This window comes from Mirounga angustirostris, unplaced genomic scaffold (assembly GCF_029215605.1).
Source record: "Mirounga angustirostris isolate CCGP_5_RB_7025 unplaced genomic scaffold, mMirAng1.0.hap1 SCAF_3, whole genome shotgun sequence".
Taxonomy (NCBI): domain Eukaryota; kingdom Metazoa; phylum Chordata; class Mammalia; order Carnivora; family Phocidae; genus Mirounga; species Mirounga angustirostris.
In genome coordinates, this window is record NW_026991711.1 from 109,882 (window position 1) to 132,531 (window position 22,650).

General features: G+C 40.0%; 1 protein-coding gene across 3 annotated transcripts in view; it reads right to left on the bottom strand.

The window, feature by feature from the left end:
• The window catches only part of CDC16 (cell division cycle 16), a 29,952-nt gene continuing 7,302 nt past the window's right edge, over window positions 1–22,650 (bottom strand). Inside the window, exons 8-18 of one of the 3 annotated variants that reach the window (XM_064585850.1) lie at window positions 22,078–22,211; window positions 21,128–21,207; window positions 19,244–19,293; window positions 18,245–18,318; window positions 16,989–17,114; window positions 10,493–10,645; window positions 9,085–9,148; window positions 6,617–6,678; window positions 5,360–5,440; window positions 3,530–3,620; window positions 1–483 (exon numbers count right to left, since the gene is read on the bottom strand). In XM_064585850.1, the coding sequence (XP_064441920.1) occupies window positions 460–483; window positions 3,530–3,620; window positions 5,360–5,440; window positions 6,617–6,678; window positions 9,085–9,148; window positions 10,493–10,645; window positions 16,989–17,114; window positions 18,245–18,318; window positions 19,244–19,293; window positions 21,128–21,207; window positions 22,078–22,211 (939 nt within the window). In that variant the 3' untranslated portion in view covers window positions 1–459. Of the gene's footprint in view, window positions 484–3,529; window positions 3,621–5,304; window positions 5,441–6,616; window positions 6,679–9,084; window positions 9,149–10,492; window positions 10,646–16,988; window positions 17,115–18,244; window positions 18,319–19,243; window positions 19,294–21,127; window positions 21,208–22,077; window positions 22,212–22,650 lie in introns of all 3 variants that reach the window. The other 2 variants (XM_045869774.3, XM_064585851.1) reach the window with 2 other exon arrangements.

Sequence of the window (22,650 nt, forward strand, 5' to 3'; positions counted from 1 at the left end):
CACAATTTACCTCTTTATTCCTCTACACAGAATTGTTTTGTAGGATCAGAAAACATGTGTTGCAAAGGTGTGCAGTCTGGGTCTCTTCCAGCACGTCTCTAGTCCTAAATGGAGAGGTGCAGCCTGCATTCGTGTCAAGAAATGGGGAATTCTGAAGATAGGACAAGATGTGAGGAAACCCTGACCTCCCCCAGGACAAAATGGAGCTGAGACCTGTCTGCAATCATGTGCTGTGATCTGACATAGAGGTCTCCAGCATCATGTCACTTTCATTCATTTCAATTTCGAAGGTTTCTTCCAAGGAAGGTCTGGGATCTGGAGTTTTCCTTGAGGTTTCTAGTGGTGCAAGCCCTGTTTCTTCTGTAGTCTGTTTTTCTACTTCAAATTCCCTGAAATCCCACGGAGGTGAAATAATGTTTTTTAGTGTCTTCATTGTATGCACATCAAAGTCGTAACATTTTAATTTGTCTTTAATGTCTGCTCCTAAAAGGAAACACCACAAGGAGAGTACGGTAAGAAACTCCATCATTTATCTGTCATTTCCATGGTCACACTGCCTCCATCATGAGACACAGGTACAGCTCACAAGAGAAAACATTCCCACTCTCCTCTTCTTTTTCTCTTTATTATCAAGGGGGGTTGCTGGGAGACCTAGAAGCACATGCAGTTTCAGTTCCCTGTGGCTCAGCACAGCCCATTCCTAAAGCCCTCCCAGAGCGGGGGAGCCAGCCGGCAGGCACTTGGCCTCGCCTGCTACGAACGACAGTCGCGAGACTTACGCACACAGAAACCACAGTGAAAGGAAATACACTTTCCACATATCAAAATCTTAAGACTAATGGACATGAGACTTCCAACAGATGCAATCATTTCTGACATAAACAATATAATTTTACACAGTTCAAACTAATACCTTTCAGTAATAGGGGTTTTGACAGATAATGACATGCAAGCCTTCTAAAAATAAAAATAGTACAGCTTGGTGATTAGAGTTAATCATACTGTATTGCGTATTTGAAAGTTGCTAAGATAGATTTTAAAAGTTCTCATCAAAAGAAAAAATTTTCTAACTATGTATGGTGATGCATATAACTGGACCTCGGGTGACCATTTCACAATATATACAAATATTGAACCATTATGTCCTACACCTGAAACTAATATGCAATGTGACAATTACAACCCGAATAAAAAAAATAAAAAGAGTATATAATGACTGGTACACTGTAAGACCATTAGCTTTGTGGGGACAGGCAAAATGTATGTCTCACTCAGCCCTCTACCTCCAGACTCTCCCTAGCTTTACAGGAATTTTGCATTTAAGCCTCACAATCCTCCTTGAAAAAAAGATGAACCTGAGGCTCAGACCTGCCCAAAGCCGCGTGGTTGAGTGGCAGACCTGCGATTTCAACCCAGAGTCTTCAGGATGCCAGAGCTCAAGCTTTATGCTTTAGCTTTAAGAAACTGAGCCATAACATACACACCATAAAGTGTGCACTGCTGGGCAAATCCTCATATATGCATATACCCACATAACCACCACCAGACGGAAAGAGAACACACTTCCAGCTCCCAAAAAACCGCCTCGTGCCCTTTCCAGTGAATACCTCCCCATCCCAAGCCAGAAGTAATCACTGCTCAAATTTTTCTAGCACCACTGATTAGTTTTGCTTATTACTAATCTTCACATAAATGGAATTAATCAGTGTATATTCTTTTTGTCAAAATGTATGAGATTAACCTATGTTACAGCAAGACTTAATAGTCCTTTCAAGTGTGTAGTACTCTATTGCATGAGCTCGCCACAATTTCTTTCTCCATTCTCCTATGCGTGGACATTCAGTTATTTCCAGTTAGGTGTAATTACGAACACAGCTGCTGGAAACAATCCTGTGCGTGAGCGCTGGCTTCCTGAGGCCCTTGTACCACTGGGCACACACCTGGGAGTAGAACTCCCACATCCTAAGAGCAGCATGGCAGGTCACCACCCTCACACCCCAACGAATCACACCTCTTAGCCCCCACCCAGGATGACACTGCACTCAGTCGTGTGACTTGTGCTGAACAGAATGTGATGGAAATGATTTTGTGACAGTTCCAGCTTTCAAGAGGTCCTGAGACTTTAATTCTCGTCCTTAGAACCCTGAGACCTCCATGCTATGAAGAAGCCTGAGATAAAAGACCCGTAAGAGGCCCAGCTAGGTCAGCTAAGGTCCCCATCTATGCATGAAGCCATCTTAGACCATCAGCCCATCCAGTGCCTGCTGACCACAGCTGCATTAGTGAATGAAACCAGCAAATGAGCCACCAATCAACCTAGAGAACTGTGAGAAAAAATGCGTCCTTGTCGGTTGGAGTGGTTTGTCAGGTAGCAACGCATAACAGATTTAACAGGCCTATTTAACTTTAGCAGACATGTTCAACAGTGTTCCAAAGTGTGGTCCACCAACAATCAATAATACACCAGAGTACGAGCTGCTCCGTATCACCACCAACACTAGGCACTATTAGTACTTTCCATTTGTAGCCAGTTTGGCTACATCTCAGTGACATCTCAGTATGGTTTTAATTTCATTTCCATGATATGTAATGATATTGAGCACATCCATTTGCCACATCGGTGGATGTCCTCTTTGGTGAAGCTCCTGTTCAAGTATTTTGCCCATTTGGACCTTTTTTTTTTCTTTTTCAAATTTTTAATTAAATTCTAGTTAACATATAGTACAATATGGACCCATTTTTTTATTGAACTTTTTATTGATTTATAGGATTTTTTGTATTCTAGACACAAGTTCTTTGACCACTCTACAAACTGTAACTTCTCCCGGTCTATAACCTGACTTTTTACTCTATTAACAGTGTTTTTGATGAACAGAAGTTCTTCATTTTATTGAAGCCTAATTTAATTAACTTAACACTTTTTCTTCTCATGGTTTTATGTCCAGGTCTCAGGTTTAACCTCACTGCATCCTTGTTACCTTACAAAGTTTGTAACTAAGTGAGTGCCCAAATATAGCAATTTCATCCAGATTTATCTTAAGACTTGCTTATTATTACAAAAAAATTATTTAAAGAATTACATAGCACCATAATGTGAATGTAAGCCAACTTAATATCCCACTGAAATGTAAAAGTTAATATGCTATTAATATGCTATAAACCCATTTTATAGTGTTAATGCCAGAGCCTTTTCGTTTATTAGAAATTAGAAATTATTAGAAACTAAAGTCTCCAAGGTTTTTTCCATCAATTAGATTGATTCTCCTATATCACAGCACTTTACACATACTCTATAATAGTATTTTGCATATACCGAGTACTCAATTTTAAAATGCATGAATACTTTAGTAAGTCATTAATTCCCACAGCACTGTTCCAACAAAATAAATGGAGTTCCTTGATGTTAATATAGTTAAATGGTTAGAAAGATAAACTTAGAACCTTACATGAGCTTTGAGAAACCTAAACAGAGATATACAACAATCTAAAGAATAGAATACAATGTCAATCAAAATAATTATCATCTTACCAATGTAAGCTTCAGAATCACCAATGTACATCTCAATGCAATGACCAAGCATTGTAACAGAAAATGTATCATCTCGCCTAAGACCAAGAGCCTGTCAGAAAAGATTCAGCATGGTTATTAAGAGAAAATGTATTTCCTTCTCTTTCATTTAAAAATATTCCTGCAGGATTCAATTCAAAACACTCCAGGGAATCAGGGGGAGTGGGGCTACTACAAGAGTAACCATGAATTGATGTCTGTTGAAGTTGGGTGATGGTAACGTGGGGGCTCATTACACCATTCTGTTTTATGTTTGAAATCCCACTCCTCCAAAAAGATTTTCAAAACTGTATCTCCACATAGAGCCTTCTAAGCCTTCTGTATTAATTATGTAAGAATAGAGACATATCATCTTCACACACATTTGAAAGATCACACAAACCAGAAAAGTTGCTACTCCACGCTTCTGACTAGCTCAGTATCCTGGTTATCATAGTGGCACTTGCAGGACTTGGATCTCGCCTGAAAATTTTAACCAACCCTATGTGTTTTCTCGTATTTTATCTTTCTCTCCAAATACCATGATTTCATTGATTCTAAGACCCACGTTCCCCCCCCCCAAACTGTAACATTTCTGAACTTGAGATGTCTTAAAAAACCGGTGGTTTTTTACTACTGCTGTCAGCTGGCCACAGCCATGATGAGTGTCCTGAGTGAGCAGCCTGGACTTGGCAGCCGTGGACAGGTAGACTAGACCACAAACCACATGAACACTCACAAATACAGGAACTGCCGTTGCTGTTGACACTTTCTGGCAGCGTAAGATCTGCAGAGCCAATGTCTTTGGGAGAAACCTAGTCAAGAGCAGGGGGTATGTGCCAGCACCAGAAAAGCAGACACATCGACCACCCGGTACAAAAGTGATTTAGAAGAACCAAACTCTGAATGTGAAGAAGAGTACCTTAAGTATCTGTTTCATTTCTCTATTTTCTTTTTTATGTAGATACTAGAGTGATCCCTGATGAAAATCTACGTCCTAATATGTCCAAAAAGAGCACTTTTCCAAGTACCAAAAAATGGAGAGATTAGAAAGAATCATGTAAAGTTTAAAGGTTTATTTGTGTGTGTCCGTGTGAGTGAGTGTGTGTGTGTGGTCAACTTGCTTACTAATGGGGTCTTAGATTTGGCACGATACGGCATGTGGATTTAGGAGAGATTCTTTCCTTGTGATGAACACAGATTGTTTTCTTCACCGACCAAAGTGATCTAAGTGAATTAATTATAAGTCCTAAGTAGAGAGAATGGAATTTCTTTTCTCCTGCTTAGACAGGGCCAACGAATACCACGGACACATGTATGTCTCACTACACACTTAGGACAAGTCTCACATTTATCTCTAATTTGATGAGTACTGCACAACACACACATGCTTTTCTCTGCAAAGGAAAGAAGAAAGCACAAGGTCGCCTGAAGAATTTTAAAATGGCTATTAAAATAAACACTGCCTAGGGCACTCAGTCATTAAGCGTCTGCCTTCGGCTCAGGTCATGATCCCAGGGTCCAGGGATCGAGCCCCACATCGGGCTCCCTGCTCCTGCTCCGTGGGAAGCCTGCTTCTCCCTCTCCCACTCCTCCTGCTTGTGTTCCTGCTCTCGCTATGTCTCTCTCTGTCAAATAAATAATAAAAAATAATAATAAACACTGCCTAGAAAAACAAGCAAGCAAACAAAAAGCCCCAACATTGCCTAGAAAAGATCTTTAAAAAAAAATAAGTGGTAAATGTTAACTAGACATACTGTGTGGAAATAGTCAACAGCATTTTCAAAGTTGCCCATCAGACTATGGATATACCCTATGGCAGAATACGTGGACGCGTTCTGGGGAATTAACACCAGTGCCTGACGGTGATAATCCAAGGCCTCGGCATACTTTCTGTGAGAGAAGACGAGAGGGAGTTGGGAGCAGGGAGAACGGGAAGAAAGAGAGAAAACAATCAGTAGGTACAGTGAAAGCACTCACTTGCTAGGTCTAAGATGAGTATTCATCCATGTAAAAACATCAGAAACACTTTGGGACATCAGAGTAACAGTTTAGGCTGATAACGGTTCTTCACATCCACCACCGTGTCCCTGGACACCTCCCTGAAATATATGTTCCTGCCTGCTCCGCCAGCCAGCTGAGGGCACCCCCACAGGAACCCACGACTGGCGCTGGAACCCCACTACACTGTAAGGCCTCCTTGATGGCAAGGAAACTCCCACACCACTGCTGGTTAAAAGCAACGAAAGGTCCAAAGAAGTTACTTGGGACAGCATTTCCCAGAGTTCTCTGGAATACCTGCCCTGTAAATCTTCTGTGAAAAAAGGTTCACTAAAGTTTGGGAAATGTTGCAGCTCATAATGAATAGTAAAGACTCCAAGACATCCTGAAACAGAAAAACCTGTTATATTTTTAGGAGCCTAGAGTTTCCCAAACTTACTTGACCACAGAATCTATCTTTCAGAGGCTGCTGTGTATCGCACCATAAAACTGGTACTAAACCCTACTATCTTAACCCTTCCAGATTAATTTTGAACACCAAGTTTTTAATCTAAGGAAATAAAAGTTACTGTGATTCTTTAAACTTCTAGAATATTATTGTGCCACCAGAATATAAAAATAAAGAAATGTTTATAAAAACCACTAGAGATAATTATTTTGATGTATCTTAATCCTTCCAGATTAATTTTGAACACCAAGTTTTTAATCTAAGGAAATAAAAGTTACTGTGATTCTTTAAACTTCTAGAATATTATTGTGCCACCAGAATATAAAAATAAAGAAATGTTTATAAAAACCACTAGAGATAATTATTTTGATGCTTGCTTTATCTGAGCAGCAAAGTACCCAGCCGGAACATCTCAAAATAAAAATACAGAAAAGGGCGTTTGGCTGGCTCAGGTGGCGGAGCGTGCGACTCCTGATCTTGGGGTCATAGTTTGAGCCTCACACTGGGTGTAGAGATCACTTAAAAATAAAAAATCTTTAAAAAATATGAAGCAGGCTACACAAAATTAAGGAAACTTCTAGTCACAAAGAATATTTCTGAAAACGTTCTACTTTACTTACTTAAGCTTCCTGCAGACGTGCCCCAAGTTGTTCAACAAAGGCTCCCATTTGTCAACTGTTACCTGAAACACAGCAGCATCAAACCCATGACTCAGGCATGCCACTTTTCAGACAGACCCATTCAACCACACCATCACACACACCTACGAAGGCTGCCCTCCCTCCCAGTGTCTAGGCAGCATGAAGCAGAGTATTTGCTGGATTCTCCATCTTTCTTTCCTATTAGAAGAGACTTCCTGAGGACGCTATTATTTATTAACAGAACTTTGTTAATAAGCCCCACTGTGCTGAAGAAGTTCAACTTCTGTATCGCCAGTCCAGAGCTTTCCATCTCCCTACTAAATATTCCTACTTAGAAAGCTCACAAGCAATGCAAATCCAATGTGCCACCCACTAAACTCCTACTATTCTCTCTCCTGCCATCCCAGTTCCCCAACCTCATGCCTTTCTGAGCGCCTGCTTCTCATGCCTGGCACCCACATCATCCCTGACCCCTAGGAACTACCAAAGGCTCATTCATCAGCCCCCTCTGTGTAACACCAATCCCCACGTAACAAGTCTAGTCTGGGCCCCACCACCTCAGGATAAGGTGCAAGGCCCTGAACGATCCACACTTAACCCTCCTGCCCCATTTCTTAACCTTCTCTGTGAACTTCAGATCCAAGCTGTACTGGAGTGACTCCAACTCAGCACACACCATTCTCTATACCGTCTGTAACCTTTTCCTCACTTGTGCCTGGCTGACTATCTGCTCCTCCTTTAGGACGGAGGTGTATGTATGAGGCTGTATCCAAGAGGCCTTCTCGGCCCATCCTAAAGTCTGGGTTAACTGCCCCTCTGTGTGGGTTCCTTTATCTTCTCAATCACAGCTGTGTTTGTGCACTGTTTAATTACTGCCAATTTACTTATCTGCAATCCCCAACCGGTCTAAAGGCAGGAACTATCACGCCAGTTTCCTATTGGCTCCCAACACCAGGCTCAGAGCTTAGGACACAGTCAAACACATGTCGGTCAGTCTGAGCTAACCAAACAACAGACCTGAACCACACTCTCCAGCTCCCGAGCCTGGCTCCAGGAGGCACAGCCCATGGGAACAAAAACACACCTTTCATGATTCTTAGGCACCATTTGCTTCCCTGTGGCTATTTTGACATTTGCTACAGTTAACAACTGAAGTCAAACAACATTTCCCCGTCTTCATGTCACTTTTTAATGGGCATTTCATCAATTTAATAGTTTTGTGCATTTGTACTTAAAGCCATTACTGTAAATTTCTGTTAAGACTCCACAGTGCCCTCAGATCATCAAAAAATATAGTTTCAACTCTAAGTGTGGTTTGTGATAGTGTGTCTTGAACTTTTCTGTGCATGAGAATCATCTCGGGATCTTGCTAAAACTGCAGACTGTGATTCAGTGGATCTAGGATTGTGCATTTCTAGTCAGCTTCCAGGTGATGCTGAGGCAGTTGGTCTAGTTAAAGCAGCAAGGCTCTAAGGTATGCAACTCTGAAAACTGGGAAGGTGATATGTGGCAACCCCATATTAACAAAAACACATTCATTATCCAGACTGCCCAAGACTGAGCTGCTCAAGAACCTGTTTTATATACATACATGTACCAACACACAGCATACAGTGTTTTTAAGTTCCTAGGACAAATAAAAGACTTGGCAGGGATCCAGAGGGAGCTGTGTCCGTGTCAGTAAAGAGGAACCAACAGCCAAGGACGATGTGGGCTACAAGCAAGGCTGCCCAAAAGGAACAGAGTAAAAAGGGAAGTGGCAATCAGAATGGAATAAAACAAAACAGATGTGAATAAAAAGAATCAAGAACCAGAAGAGTAGCAATATGCAAACCCCTTACCTATGGAAGTTGACAATATCTAAAATTGTTAATTTTAAAATAATATTCAGGTATACACATCCAAGACAGCTGGAAAGTTAAATCACGAGCACACATCTTTCATATGGTAGAACCTACTTAAATATTTCAAACACTGAGAGGTCTAAATATGTATTAAGTACACGGTAAGAAAAAGCCATGATAGGTCTGAATAAAGTGACACCTGGCCTGATTCCTACAGAGGTGGGCACTATTTATCTACCCATTAATCAAAGAGGAGGCTCTTCAGTTCCAGAGAAGGATATCTTATGTTAGATGGTACAGGGCCCAGCAGTGTCCAGTATCACATACTCCCCACATCAAATAATCGACAAATATATTCTGATTACTCCTAAATGTCAGAACTACAGCCTCTTAGGAAGCAAACAACCAACACCTACCCTCTCAATTAGAAACACACTCATTTTATACCATGTACCAAAATAAGTGCCTGAAATCCAAACATTAACAAGCCATTTGCCAGGATAAAGATTAGCCCATTGTCTTCCAGGTGAGACAGATTGTCCCTATTATTGTTCTCATTCAACAGCAAACACACTTAAGAGTTACAGATATTACGTAGAATACCTCATTTCCAATTGCTTTAATTTTTTCCAAAGCATCAAGAAACCATTTTTCTGCTGTTTTCCATCTAAAATAAAGGGGAAAAGTTTACAGATTCACAATTAGCAAGTATAAATATTGTAAGAAAAATGAGCTAAACTTCTGTAAATAGTTTATTAAAATTCAAATTTAAAGGTCAGATAAATGATTAATTTTATGGCATTAACATCACAGGTGTTCAAGATTTTAGGAGATACAGTTAATTCTCATTACTCTTGGTAATTATATTCCATAAAGTCACTATGAACACTCTTTTAGCAAATACTGGTGGAAATATAAGGTCAGGTTCCTACAAACCTGTGGTCAACTGTTCAATGTACAACCTGTTTTCCATGTGCTTCTGTTGACTGATACCTTATTTAACATACATGTTGATCCACTGACACTGAACACGGCCTGCAACAAAGCTCATCTGCAGCCCTCTTGTGCATAAGGGTCACAAACAGCATGTCATACCAGGCTTGGGGATCATTTTAAACAGTAACGTCATCAACAAAAAGCACAAAACTGTGAAAAATGTGACACAAAGTAGACTGCAAAAAAAAAAAAAATACTCGTTTACTGTCTGAGAGCAGTAAAAGGAAGGCAGAACATCATCTCCACCTCAGCTGGGAATGTGCATCTGTCTGCAACCGGGAAAGTGCTGACTCTGACTTACAAACCAATGGACTGCGTATTAAATCATCACTCTGTATTATTTTAAAACAGCTCCAAACTTGCTTTTACATATATCAGATTATCCAATTTTTAGAATACACACACACATGCCCCAAAAAACACTATAGTAATAGTGATTTGTTTTTAAATTAACGTATAATTTAGTGCAGAGGACTACAAAGCGTTTTCTCTTTAGAGTACGACACTGAATTACTTATTCTACAAATATGCAAGGATACAGTAATGTCTCAAATGCCCAGGGAACTTCGAGACTGAGCCATTCTAATTAGTTTAATTTTCAGATTAGGCAACTAAATGAACAACATTTTTGTTTCACAATTGTGGGAAATCTTTCTCAAATATGACTCAAGCTCCTAATCAACCAGGAGATGATGAAGGGTTCTGCGATGCCTCCAGGCCACCCTATGGGGTGCAGTCGTTTGACCATCAGGAACAACTGTCCAGTCTTGGAACTATGAGCCTGTAGCAGCCCACATCCAAGGGGACCAAAACCCGTTTAGTCAAATTTGAAGAAATCCAAGATAACACTTTGTATTTTCTTTTTTAGCTGTCCTCCTCCTTCTCCTAAAATGGTACATATTTAAGAACAAAAATCTAATGAAGAGTCACTGAGGAGAGTAAAACCTTTAGTGACTGAGGTTTTACTTCATTTACAGAAATAAAATAGAAGGGTTTTTTGCCTTTCAGTACTTACTCTCCATTCTGAAATGCAACCACGCCAACCTCGTGCATAACAAATGGGTCTTCTGGTGCAATGCTTAGCGCTTGGCCAAAGAATCTTTCAGCCAATTTTGAGTTATTGGTCAATCCATATTCTAATCCGATGTACAGCATTGGCAAATGACACCTAAAAATATTGGAAAATTTCACATATTCAACACCTAAAACTTTGTAATTCGGCAGAAACTAATTCATCAACTTAAATTAACTTAAGCAAAATAACTTAAACACAGCCAAAAAACAAGGTGCTTACTTTTTTTCTAACACTTCATTTACTGATATTTAATCAAGGTCTAATAGGTTTTTAGACTGTTCACCTACTACTTCTAAAATCTATCAGCAACCTACTCATCTTTATTTTTCATCATTCTACAGTAAAAACAAAAATAAAAACAAAACAAAAAACCTCTGAAGCAGAAGGGCAGGTGTGTGCTTCCTGTTTTCTTCCACGATGCTAAGGTCAGACCCTTAGCCTTGACTGCCTTCCCACCTCTCCTCTTCTGATTTGGCACCGTGTGTCCTTCACGACATGTTCAATGTCAGACCCTCAGCCTTGACTGCCTTCCCTCCTCTCCTCTTCTGATTTGGAACCATGTGTCCTTCATGATGTGTTCAAGTTCCACTTCCCTTTGTGAAATGCTTCTGACTTTCTAACCTAAATGGCTCTCCCTTGTGTGGATTCCTATTATCTCAATTCCTATCAGTTCTATGCCGGGGAGTTCAGAAGTATGTTGTGTATACCCCATTTTCACATCCTCTGAAACAGTTCTAGGCACAGAGTACATACTAACCACTTCTTAACTGAATCTTCATCTCTTGTCAGACCAGTAATTACATTACAAGAAACAGAATAGTATTTCTTTGAAGATGGATCTAAGAAAGTATATAAATATATGCTTTGATTTTAATCGAGAATCATGATTCAGATAAAGACTCTATCACCTACAGAAGGATTGTGAAGAACCCTTTAAAAGGATTTACCTGGAAGAAGTACTTCCAAAATGGCAAAGAAAGGATCTCCAAAACCCTCCTCCATAAAAGCAACAAGAACACTGCCAAATTATCAAAATAAACTTTTTCAAAACTTTGGAAGTTACCCAAAGGCTTACAACAATCTGAAGAGTCTTTATTCTAGAAAAACAGCTGAAGTGTGGAAAAGACACAGGGAATAATTAGCAATCTGGGAGTGAGGGGGGAAGAATCAGTCAATAGAAACTGTCTGGGACAATGACCAGTTGTTGGATGTACTAGACCAACACTAATAAATAGAAAATCTCAAGTTGAAAAGTAAAATAAGTAAAATAAATTTAAAAAATTCACTAGAAGGGTTTGACAGCAGTTTGAACAGGCTGAAAAATCAGTGAAATTGAAGATAGATCAACTGAGATTACCCAGTCTAAGGAACAGAAATATAAAAGAAGAAAAATGAACAGAGCTTCAGAGACCTGTAAGATGCCACCGAGCACACCAAAATATGCATGATGAGAGCCCAGAAGGCAAAGGGAGACAGTAAGGGGCAGAAAGATTATTTGAAACCAAAGAGTTTTTGGTCCAAAAACACCCCAAAGCTTAAAAAAACCTCCAAGTAGGCTACTCAGAGATCCACACCTAGACAAATCATAGACCAATGAAAAAGCAACCCCCCCACCTTTAAAGGAGTGAGAAACTACAACTAATAACACACAAGAGATTCCCAATATGATTAACACCTGACTTCTAATCAAATACCTGGAGGCCAAGAAGGCAGATGGATGACGTTTAGAGTGCTGAAAAGAACAGAGGGCCAACCAAGATTCTATACCCAACAAAACTATCCTTGAAAATGAAGCTAAAGTCAGGAATTTCTCAGGGCAGCAAAAAGCTGAGAAATCTCGTTGCAGATTCACCTTACAAGAAATACCAAAGGGAGTCCCTCAGGCTGAAATGAAAAGGACACTAGACAGTAACTCAAATCCCACATTAAAAAAAATAGCTTAGTAAAAGTAACCACATAGATAAACATAGGACAATATAAATGTATTTTTGTTTGCAACTCTTTTCTTCTATCTGATTTAATAGATAACACAACAATAAATTTGTGTTGAGGGACTTACAATGTTTAAGATGTAATGTGTATGATAATAGCACAACAGAGGTAGGAGGGAACAGAGCTATACAGCGGTGAAGTTTTTATATACTACTGGAATTAAGTTCCTGTGGTAGAGTAAGAAATATAGGTCTTCCCCCTTATTTTTTTTTTTAAAGATTTATTTATTTTTGAGAGAGTGAGAATGAGAGAGAGAGAGAGCACATAAGAGGGGGGAGGGTCAGAGGGAGAGGCAGGCTCCTCGCTGAGCAGGGAGCCCGATGCGGGACTCGATCCTAGGACTCCAGGATCATGACCTGAGCCGAAGGCAGTCGCTTAACCAACTGAGCCACCCAGGCGCCCCCCCTTATTCTTGATACAGAGCACCCAAAACTCTCACAATTTCCTGAGTGATGGGAGTCTCTTTTGTTATTCATGACGCCTTTTGATCACCCCTGTTTATGCTAAAGAAGGGCAGGGCTCTGCAAGAGCCTTGTGATGGGACTGGTCACCAGAAGGACCAAGTGATGAGAGGGTTGCAACTTTTTTTTACCACCCACTGACCTCCCAGGAAGGGAAGGGCTAGAGATTGAGCCCCATAAAAACTTTTGAACAATGAGCCTCAGAGCTTCTGGGTTGGTAAAGCACAAAGCAGTGCTGGGAGGGTGGCATGCCTGGAAAGGGGTAGAAGTTGTGGGCAACCCCCCACCCACATACCTTGCCCTGTGCATCTCTTCCATCTGGCTATTCCTGAGTGTATCCTTTATAATAAGCCAGAAAATGTAAGTAAAATGCCTTCCCAAGTTCAGTGGGTCATTCTAGCAAATCATCAAATCTCAGGAGAGAGTCATGGGGACCTGTGATTCATAGCCAATCAGAAGTAAAAGTGGCCTGGGACTTACCACTGGCACCTGAAGTGGGGAGGGGCAGTCTTGTGGGACTGAGCTTACCCTGTGGAAGGTCTGCACTAAGTCTGGGTAATATCAGAACTGAATTGACTTGTAGGACCCAGCTGGTGTCCAGAGAATCAGAGAACTGGTTATTGGTGTTGGAAAGCCCCTCTGTTGGTATTAATCCAAACAACCATTTTAAGATGTTAACTGTAATCTCCAAGATAACCACTAAAAACAAAACAAAACAAAACAGAAAACAACAACAAAAAACCACAACTCAGGGGCGCCTGGGTGGCTGTCAGTTAAGCGTCTGCCTTCGGCTCAGGTCACGATCCCAGGGTCCTGGGATCGAGCCCCGCATCAGGCTCCCTGCTCAGCGGGAGGCCTGCTTCTCCCTCTCCCACTCCCCCTGCTTGTGTTCCCTCTCTCGCTGTGTCTCTCTCTGTCAAATAAATAAATAAAAGTTAAAAAAAAAAAAACCAAAACTCAAAAAACACTATAAGGAAAAACCAAGGCATTAAAATGTATGTTACGAAATAGCTAATACAAAAGGCAATAACAAGGAAGACCAAAAAACATGTGACATAAAATAGCAAAATGACAAACATAAATTCTAACTTCTCAGTAATTATATAACACAAAAATGGATTAAATTCCATCAAAAGGCAAGACATTGGCAGAATGGATAATAAAACCACAATCCAACTACATGTTGTCTATAAGAGACATACTTTAGATTCAAAGACACAAACAAGTTAAAAGTAAAAGGATGGAAAAAGACCATGCAAACAGTAACAAAGGAGAACTGGTGAGATTATACTAATATTAGACAACATAGCCTTGCAACAAAATTTGTTACCAGAGACAATGAAGGACCTTCTATGATAATAAAAGTTTCAATCCATCAAGAACCGAACAACAGAGACCCAAAATACATGTAGCAAAAACAGCCAGAATTGGAGGGGAAAAGAGATAATTCACACAGTAATAGCTGGGAGGCTTCAATACCCTACCTGCCATAATGAATAGAGTAATGGGCAGAAGACAAGACGTGAACACTACCACCCAACCAGAACCAAGGGATTACAATGATAACACTGTACCCAAAAAGAGCAGAATTCTCAAGCATACCCCAAACATTCTCTACAATAGACCATGTTAAGTCATAAAACAAGCCTCAATAACTTTGAAAGGACTATGTTCAGGCACCTGGGTGGCTCAGTCAGTTAAGCATCTCCCTTCGGCTCAGGTCACGATCTCAGGGTCCTGGGATTGAGTCCCGCATCGGGCTCCTTGCTCAGCTGGGAGCCTGCTTCTCCCTCTCCCTCTGCCTGCTGCACCCCTTACTTGTGCACTCTCTCTGTCAAATAATAAAATTAAAAAAAAAAAAAAAATGAAAGGACTATGTTCTCCAACCACGATGGAATTAAAATAGAAATCCTAAAAGAAGGAAATTTGGGAAATTCACAAATATGTGGTAATTATACAACATACTCTTACCTAACCAGTGGCTCAAAGAAGAAATTCATAAAGGAAATTTTAAAATATTTACACAATTTCAAACATTTATCCAAACACAGGGCAAGCTGAGAGAATGCAAAGTTGTTCTGATGGGGACGAACTGAAAAGAATAATGCTTATCATGACGAGCTGATTTGAAATTTCAATTGGATAAAGTTTGTTAGACTGGGAAACAGTGTCATTGATTTTGATTCTTAGGGAGGAACTAACAAACAACTAATAATAACTATTCTGGGTTTGTGAGCACACAGAGAAAAAAAAAAGCACACTCTAGCCTGCGCTCATAAGAAACAACCCACGGTAAATTATGGAGATTTTTTTCCTGCCAATTTATCAGACTGATAGGTAGGTAGACATGGGAACCAAGCTTCAGCAAAGCACTGGATAATGTCTCACACATCTTGGTGGATAAACTGAAGAACCCTGAACTGGGTATCGAGGACCATTTAGGTGAATCAATAACTGGATGGACAATTTTAACCTGGAGGATTATTTTTTTTTTTAAAGATTTTATTTACTTGAGGCGGGGGAGAGGAGCAGAGGAAGGGGGAGGAGCAGACTCCCTGCTGAGCAGGGAGCCTCAACGCGGGGCTCAATCCAGGACCCTGAGATCATGACCCAAGCCAAAGTCAGACGCTTCACCAACTGAGCCACCCAGGCACCTCTGGAAGATTATTTCTGTTAGTATTAGGACTGAATTTATATGTCCCCTGCCTCGACCAAATTCATCTTAAGCCCTACCCCAATGTGACTACATTTGGAGAAGGCCTGTGAGGAAATAATAAAGGTTAAATGAGGTCCTAAGAGTGGGGACACGACACAGCAGGGCTGGTGCCCCTGTGAAAGGAAGAGACCAGAGCTCTCTCCCTGCCACATGAGGACACAAGAAGGTGGCCATCTGCAAGTCAGGAAGGGCACCTTCACCAGGGAGACCAAATGGGCCAGCACGTTGACCAGCGACTTCCCAGCCTCTCTGGAGCTGTGAGAAAATACATGTTCATTCTTCAAATTACCCAGTCTATTGCACTTTGGTTAAGGCAGTCTAAAGAGACTAAGGCAGTTAGGGAGCTATTTCCTTTACAATATGTGCATGGACAACAAGTTAGATATAAAAGTCATATACACCCCATCTAATAGAACTGAAAAAAATCTGGGCATCATTAATAACTTACACGTAGAACTGGGCGCCAAAGTTTAAGTCTGATAGTCTGAAAAGGATTAAACCTAACAAGAGAACATTCAGTGCAAATGAATATATGATCCCAATCCTGAATACTACAAGCAAACAAACCAAGGTAGCTAACTTTTACTGACTGCTCTCTGCACATCAGGTATTGTTCAAAGTCTGTAATTGGTACTGTCTCAATTACTCCCAGGATTACTCCGAGGAATAAGTACCACGATTACACCTATTCTTCAAGAGGCTACCTACTTTGCCAAGATCACCAGGCAGTCTGACCTACTGTACTCCTACTACCTCTCCAGAGACGGAGGCGGCCCACATAAAAGAACACTGCACAGCAGGCCTAGGGCTAGGGTTAGGGGAGTCCAAAGAGAGTGGACGGGAATTAACAGCAATACTTAATATCAATATACCTAATATTGATATAAATCTAGAACACTGGCAAATACAGTCCACTAAGCCCACAGCAAGTACCTTTTGGACTTAAATAGGATATAAGTAACAATTTGCATATGAATACTTTCATTCTTGCATGAGCGTGAGAAGGAGCTTCTATCCTCATCTCTTCCCTCAGCTTAATTTCCCAGTTCCCTCTGTATTGGTTGAGGTGAACTGCTAGACAAAATCACTACACCAGCCTCTCGTTCCCTCAATTTCCAGTTATTTTACAATCATAAGCTACTAACAAGACACAAGTAAGATATTTTTGTTTAGTTCAGCAACCAAATGGCGGTGGCAGTAATAACGGAATCGTCATTTTGTGAGCAAAAGCAATCCTTCGTGGATTTTACCGCGTGCTCTGCCGTACCCTTTCATCAGCTGTGCGGCTGTGAAGTAGGCAGCCATGGCCTGGTCGTGCTCACTCTCCACTGCAAACGAGTGCCCGTACGCTACCCATGCAGGCCCGTAAGTCTTCTCAAGTGTTGTTGCTTTGCTGAAACAAGAGATGTCATTCTAGTCATACATGCATTCTTAAACTGTTAATCTTATATAACAGTTATATAAGACTTCGAGGATATTAGAATAAATGAGCTCTCAACACATTAAATACTTACACAACAATTGTGTTAATTCATTTGAAATAAAACAATGCTTAATAGTACAAGCAAAATTTTAAGAAATTTTAAGAAAGGTCCACAGCTTTTTAGGTACAATAACCCATTGGCATCCTGTGGAGAATTTACAAATATTACTTAATCCAGGAGCTTTGTTTCACTAATGGTGGTGGCAGCAGTATCCTTATCTTTAAAATATAATAATTTATATTTTAAATTATTTGGTTAAAATGCATAATGCTCAACTAACCAGAGAACGCCTCCCTATTTTTTTTCCTAGTGAAAGATCCCTACATGTCATCCTCCTAGTTTTCCTAACAAGCCTGGGATACAAGTATTGGATCATTCCCATTTTTAAAGAAGAGAGGGTCAGAGAAATTAACTTTCCCAAGGAATTACAGCTAGTTAAGTGGCAGGACTTGCATTAGAATTCAAATCTGGGTCCAAAGTTTATACACTTTCCCTTAGAGCCATTTTCTATTTTGTTCACGTGGAAGAAATCAGTTATTTTAATATTTTAAATCTCTAGTAATTCTTCCCACACTAACCATTTTTCTGTACTTGAATAATTGAATAATACTGGCTAAGGAGCTTGACTGGGCTGCGCGGAGTTCCTTAAGCCAAGACCACAGCAGATCCTTACATAAACCAGTTCACTATGCCAAGAATTCTGTTCTACAGTCACATTTAGTGATCCTAATCTCAGGTGGTTTCATGTAATTTTACAACTGTTAACAAAAAATGTCCTAAAAGGTTAACAGTATCTCCGTAAATGAAAAACAGGCTTCAAATTACATTATTATGTTTCATATTTCTTCTCATTTATAAAGAGAATTTAAATATATCATAAGTTCTTAAAAAAGGTACATTAATTGATACAACTGAACTGCATCTGCTAAAGAAATCATTCTTTCATACTGCTTTTAAATTACTATTGTATTAAAAAGGATGAAGAAGAAATCATTTCCTATAGGCTTATTACAGAGAGAGAAAGACAACAGATTCATACCTGAGATATCTTCTGGCATGTTCATTTTTATGACCAACCATGAGATAGTAGCATCCCACTGCAAACCAAGACACCTACAAAGTTCAAAATTTATCGTTGACCAAAGATGCTTAACTTGGAACTGGAAATCTCTAACATATTAGGCCAGAGAGTGGACTAGATGTCCCATCACATGTTCTAGCTCAAGTTATTCTAGTTCAAGTTAGAAACTTCTCTGAGACAGGCTGTCTATTAAGTCCTAGATGAAAAAGAACAGGTTCTTCCTCAGCGTGCCTTCAACGAAGTCCCTGCAGCATTCGATAGAATATGAGGTTCCTAAACACTTAGTTTAAATGCCAGCCTGCATCGTGTCTTCCCCAGCTTGACCCTGGCGCTAGCTGGCACCAATCAGGATCGACCTCATTAGCTGACTTCTCTTGCACTGGTTTTGCCTCTTTCTAAATTATTTTCACACTAGCCTAGGGTACAGATTCTTGTGTGAGCCTTAGGCCTTGATCCCTGACTTCTGTCTCTAAAGACATAGCTCCTGATTCCAGTTTCAATTTCTGGGTCCTGGCTGTGATCCACAGCAGTGTGGGAGACACAAGGATTCAATCACTACACAGTTCAGTAAGGTATCTTACACATGCAACATGTAAAAGCATTACTCCCAAGAGGTGAGAGTATGACTTTCACTTTTAACATTTTTCTGTATGTCAAGTATTCTAAAATAAGCATATATAGTTTCCATAACCGGAAAAAAAGGATTTTTGTCTTAAGCTATTATTTGAATCTACTTCAAAAAAGAAAAAAAAAACCTTCATGGACTGAAAAACTTAACGCTGCTTCTAATTATCATAGCACTAGGAGGCTCTCCTCCAACACCTTGAAATAAAACATTATTTGCTTGAACTTAAATATAAGCTACTACTTAAACACCAGTTAAATACATTTTTAAGGTTCAGTAAAAAAAAAAACAACAAAAAAAACCCTAAGAAAAAAAGGCATACATTTACTTACAGGATTACTAGGATACAGATCCACCAACTTATGAGAAAGATAGAAAAGTTCTACATTAGAGAAAAAGAAAAAAAAAATTATATACAATGAATTTTAAGATAGGACTTTCCTCCAGTTACAACTCTCCACAATCACATAGATTTTGTTCTCACAGTAGCAATTTCTTAATTTTCTTTCTTTCTACCTAATGAAATATACAAGCTGCACAGGGCAGTTGCTACAGCTGTTTCATTCACCTCCCCCGCCCCCATTCCTGACCCCATAAATGGGTGCTGAGTGCTTCTAAGTGGCTGGAAAACCGGGTGAGTGGCACAGCACGTCATGGTGCTTAAGAAGTAATGTCTCAGCGCTTCACCTATCTCAAAAACTGATGTCCCCGACTCCATGGGCTTATTATGGCCATCTTAACCACCCACAACCAATCTGAGTAACCAAACTTCCAAGTTTATCAAATCAGCAAGATGATTTCTTCTTGAGTAAATAATGTGGAAGTCCTAACATGCCCTGATGACATTTCCTACATGCAGACTTGGACTCATTAACCATCTGAGCCACCCAGGCACCCCTCAGACTTGGACTCATTAGACCAGGACAGCCAGAGTGACTGCATCCACAACAAGCTCCAGGAGATGTGATGCTGCTGGTCCGCAGACCACATTTTGAGCAGCAGGGGTTTGGAACTGGAGTGTCTGGCTTTTTAAACTCCTGACAGAGTTCACTATTCAGTTTAAAAGATTTAAGGGCAAATATCATCCAAACATAACTGAATGTTTCTGCAATGTTAAAATATGAAAAGCACAAGCAAAAAAAATCTATCCCCCTCCAGTTTCTAAACAGTTACTGCCTTCTGTCTTACCAATTTTCTTATGGATTCTACAAAAAAAGGAAAAACGGAAAAACTGACCCTCAGTACTCTAAAGCTTATGTAACCTAAACCACAAACTACATTTGAGAAAAGGAGGCAGGGATAAAGAAACAGTGTTATGGTGACATAACAGAATTGTGTCATTTTAATAAGCCTTTCTTACCCTAGCTATTACTTGTATTGGAGAATTCCATTATGTTGTCACCTGCAATCTCAATAATCCAGAATTTAGAGACAAAATTTCCAGAGTTACAGAAATTTTTTTTTGTCTTAAAATTATTACTTTTTTAGGGGCACTCGGGTGGCTCAGTCGTTAAGCGTCTGCGTTCGGCTCAGGTCATGATCCCAGGGTCCTGGGGTTGAGCCCCGCATCGGGCTCCCTGCTCAGAGGGAAGCCTGCTTCTCCCTCTTCCATTCCTCCTGCTTGTGTTCCCTCTCTCACTGCGTCTCTCTCTGGCAAATAAATAAGGATTTTATTTATTTGCCAGAGAGAGAGAGTCCACGCACAAGCAGAGGGAGCAGCAGGAAGAGGGAGAAGCAGGCTCCCCAACGCAGGGCTCGATCCCAGCACCCTGGGATCATGACCTGAGCCAAAGGCAGACGCTTAACCAACTGAGCCACCCAGGCACCCCTCAACAATTACTATTTTATTTGTTGTTTTAAGGAGGCTCCACACCCAGCGTGGAGCCCAACACAGGGCCTGAACTCACAACCCTGAGATCAAGAGCTGAGTCAAGGGCACCTGGGTGGCTTAGTCGGTTAAGCGTCTGCCTTCGGCTCAGGTCATGATCCCGGAGTGCCGGGATCGAGTCCCGCATCGGGCTCCCTGCTCAGTGGGGAGTCTGCTTCTCCCTCTGACCCTCCCCCCTCTCATGCTCTCTCTCTCTCATTCTCTCTCTCAAATAAATAAAAAATCTTAAAAAAAAAAAAAAAAGAGCTGAGTCAAGAGTCGGATGCTCAACCAGCTGAGCCACCCAGGCGCCCCAACAATTATTATTTTAATTAAAAAAAAATTTTACCATTTGCTTTATTCAGCTCCACAAGTGTCCCTATATGTACAGGTAAACAGTTTGCATGGAAAGGATCTTTCTCCATTACTCTGAAAGTCAAAGCAACACATTTACTACACCAGCAACAGTACATGACAGAACATAACTCGTTAAAATTAGCTATGTCTAAATACTCATTACAGCATTATGTAAAATACTATGGTTACAATACTTCTTTACTTTCTAATTCATCTTCAGGTTGGCACAGTTAAGGTAATGATTATCTTATAAATGAAAGGGAAAACTCTGGTTTATTTGTTAGGAATAAAAATAAACAGTATCACACATATTTATTTCAAATCAATAGAACTATAACCCATAAAATAAGGAATCCAATTATTTAGAAGGATTAAAAACAATATGAAATATTAAACAGATCATAAGCATTTGTCAATTAAAAGTTTTGTGAAATCAAGGATTTTAAGCAACCCCGAAGATCTGTTAAAAATAGCACGTGTACTCACTTCAACAGCACATACGTTAAAAACAGCCCATGTAATTTAGCTAAGAGACAAGTTCGAATCGTGTGCACTTGAAAACTAGTATAGGAGATGGTCTGGCTAGTTAGTGAGCCTGACTGAGTACCCAGTATCTAGAGGATTTTACCAGTCCCTACTTTAACAAAGAATGGATTTTATAAGACTACATGCCAGAATCGTATTTTCAAACTTGCAAATTATAAAAGACAGATGAGGGGCATGTCTATTCCCAAGGTAATGGAATAAAGCAACAGTGTGCAAAAACCTGTGTCTGTAAACTTTTAAGACAAGAGTAACCCCTCTAGTACTCCACAAAAGGTAAAGGCAACTTAAATTATCACCAATTAGTTCAAGATTCCTCAAAAAGCAGTCCCACACCCTTCTTAGGTAAAATGGGACTGGACTCTATGCTCCTACACAGAAATGAGTAGATATACTTACACAGAAGTAAGCTTGTAGCACATTTTAAAATCACAGTTATAATAATGTCTTTCAGCTAAAGACACTACCACATCCAGATTCTCTTGCAAACCATCTACAGACTCGGGGAGGACAGTTTCACTAGGTTTATTATACTGCAACAGAGAAAGGTAAACATGAACTCAGTGAGCAGCACAAATCAAATGGCAGACTCAATTTGGTCCAAGGGCTTGGGTTTGCACAGGGCAGGTGTGAGCCTCTGGAAGCTCTAACTTCCTGTCTCATCTGTCCTCTTCTCAATTAGCTCAACTCTCAATTTTATCACGGAATTCCAGGGAGAAGTATTTCACAAATTACAAGCTCAGAAAGCATAAGAAAAAAATCCTCATTTTCATACAACATCATCCCATTTATGTGATAGTTCAATCTTTTAGTATAAAAGGAGTCCCTAGGAGAAAGACATGTTTTTGGAAGCTTTTTTAGGAATCCTATCATATATTTTAAGTAACCAATTTATTCTTGCAAATGTGCTAAATTAATAAAAATTAACTTTTAAAAATTTAACTAGTAAAAAAAATTTAACTAGTAACAGAA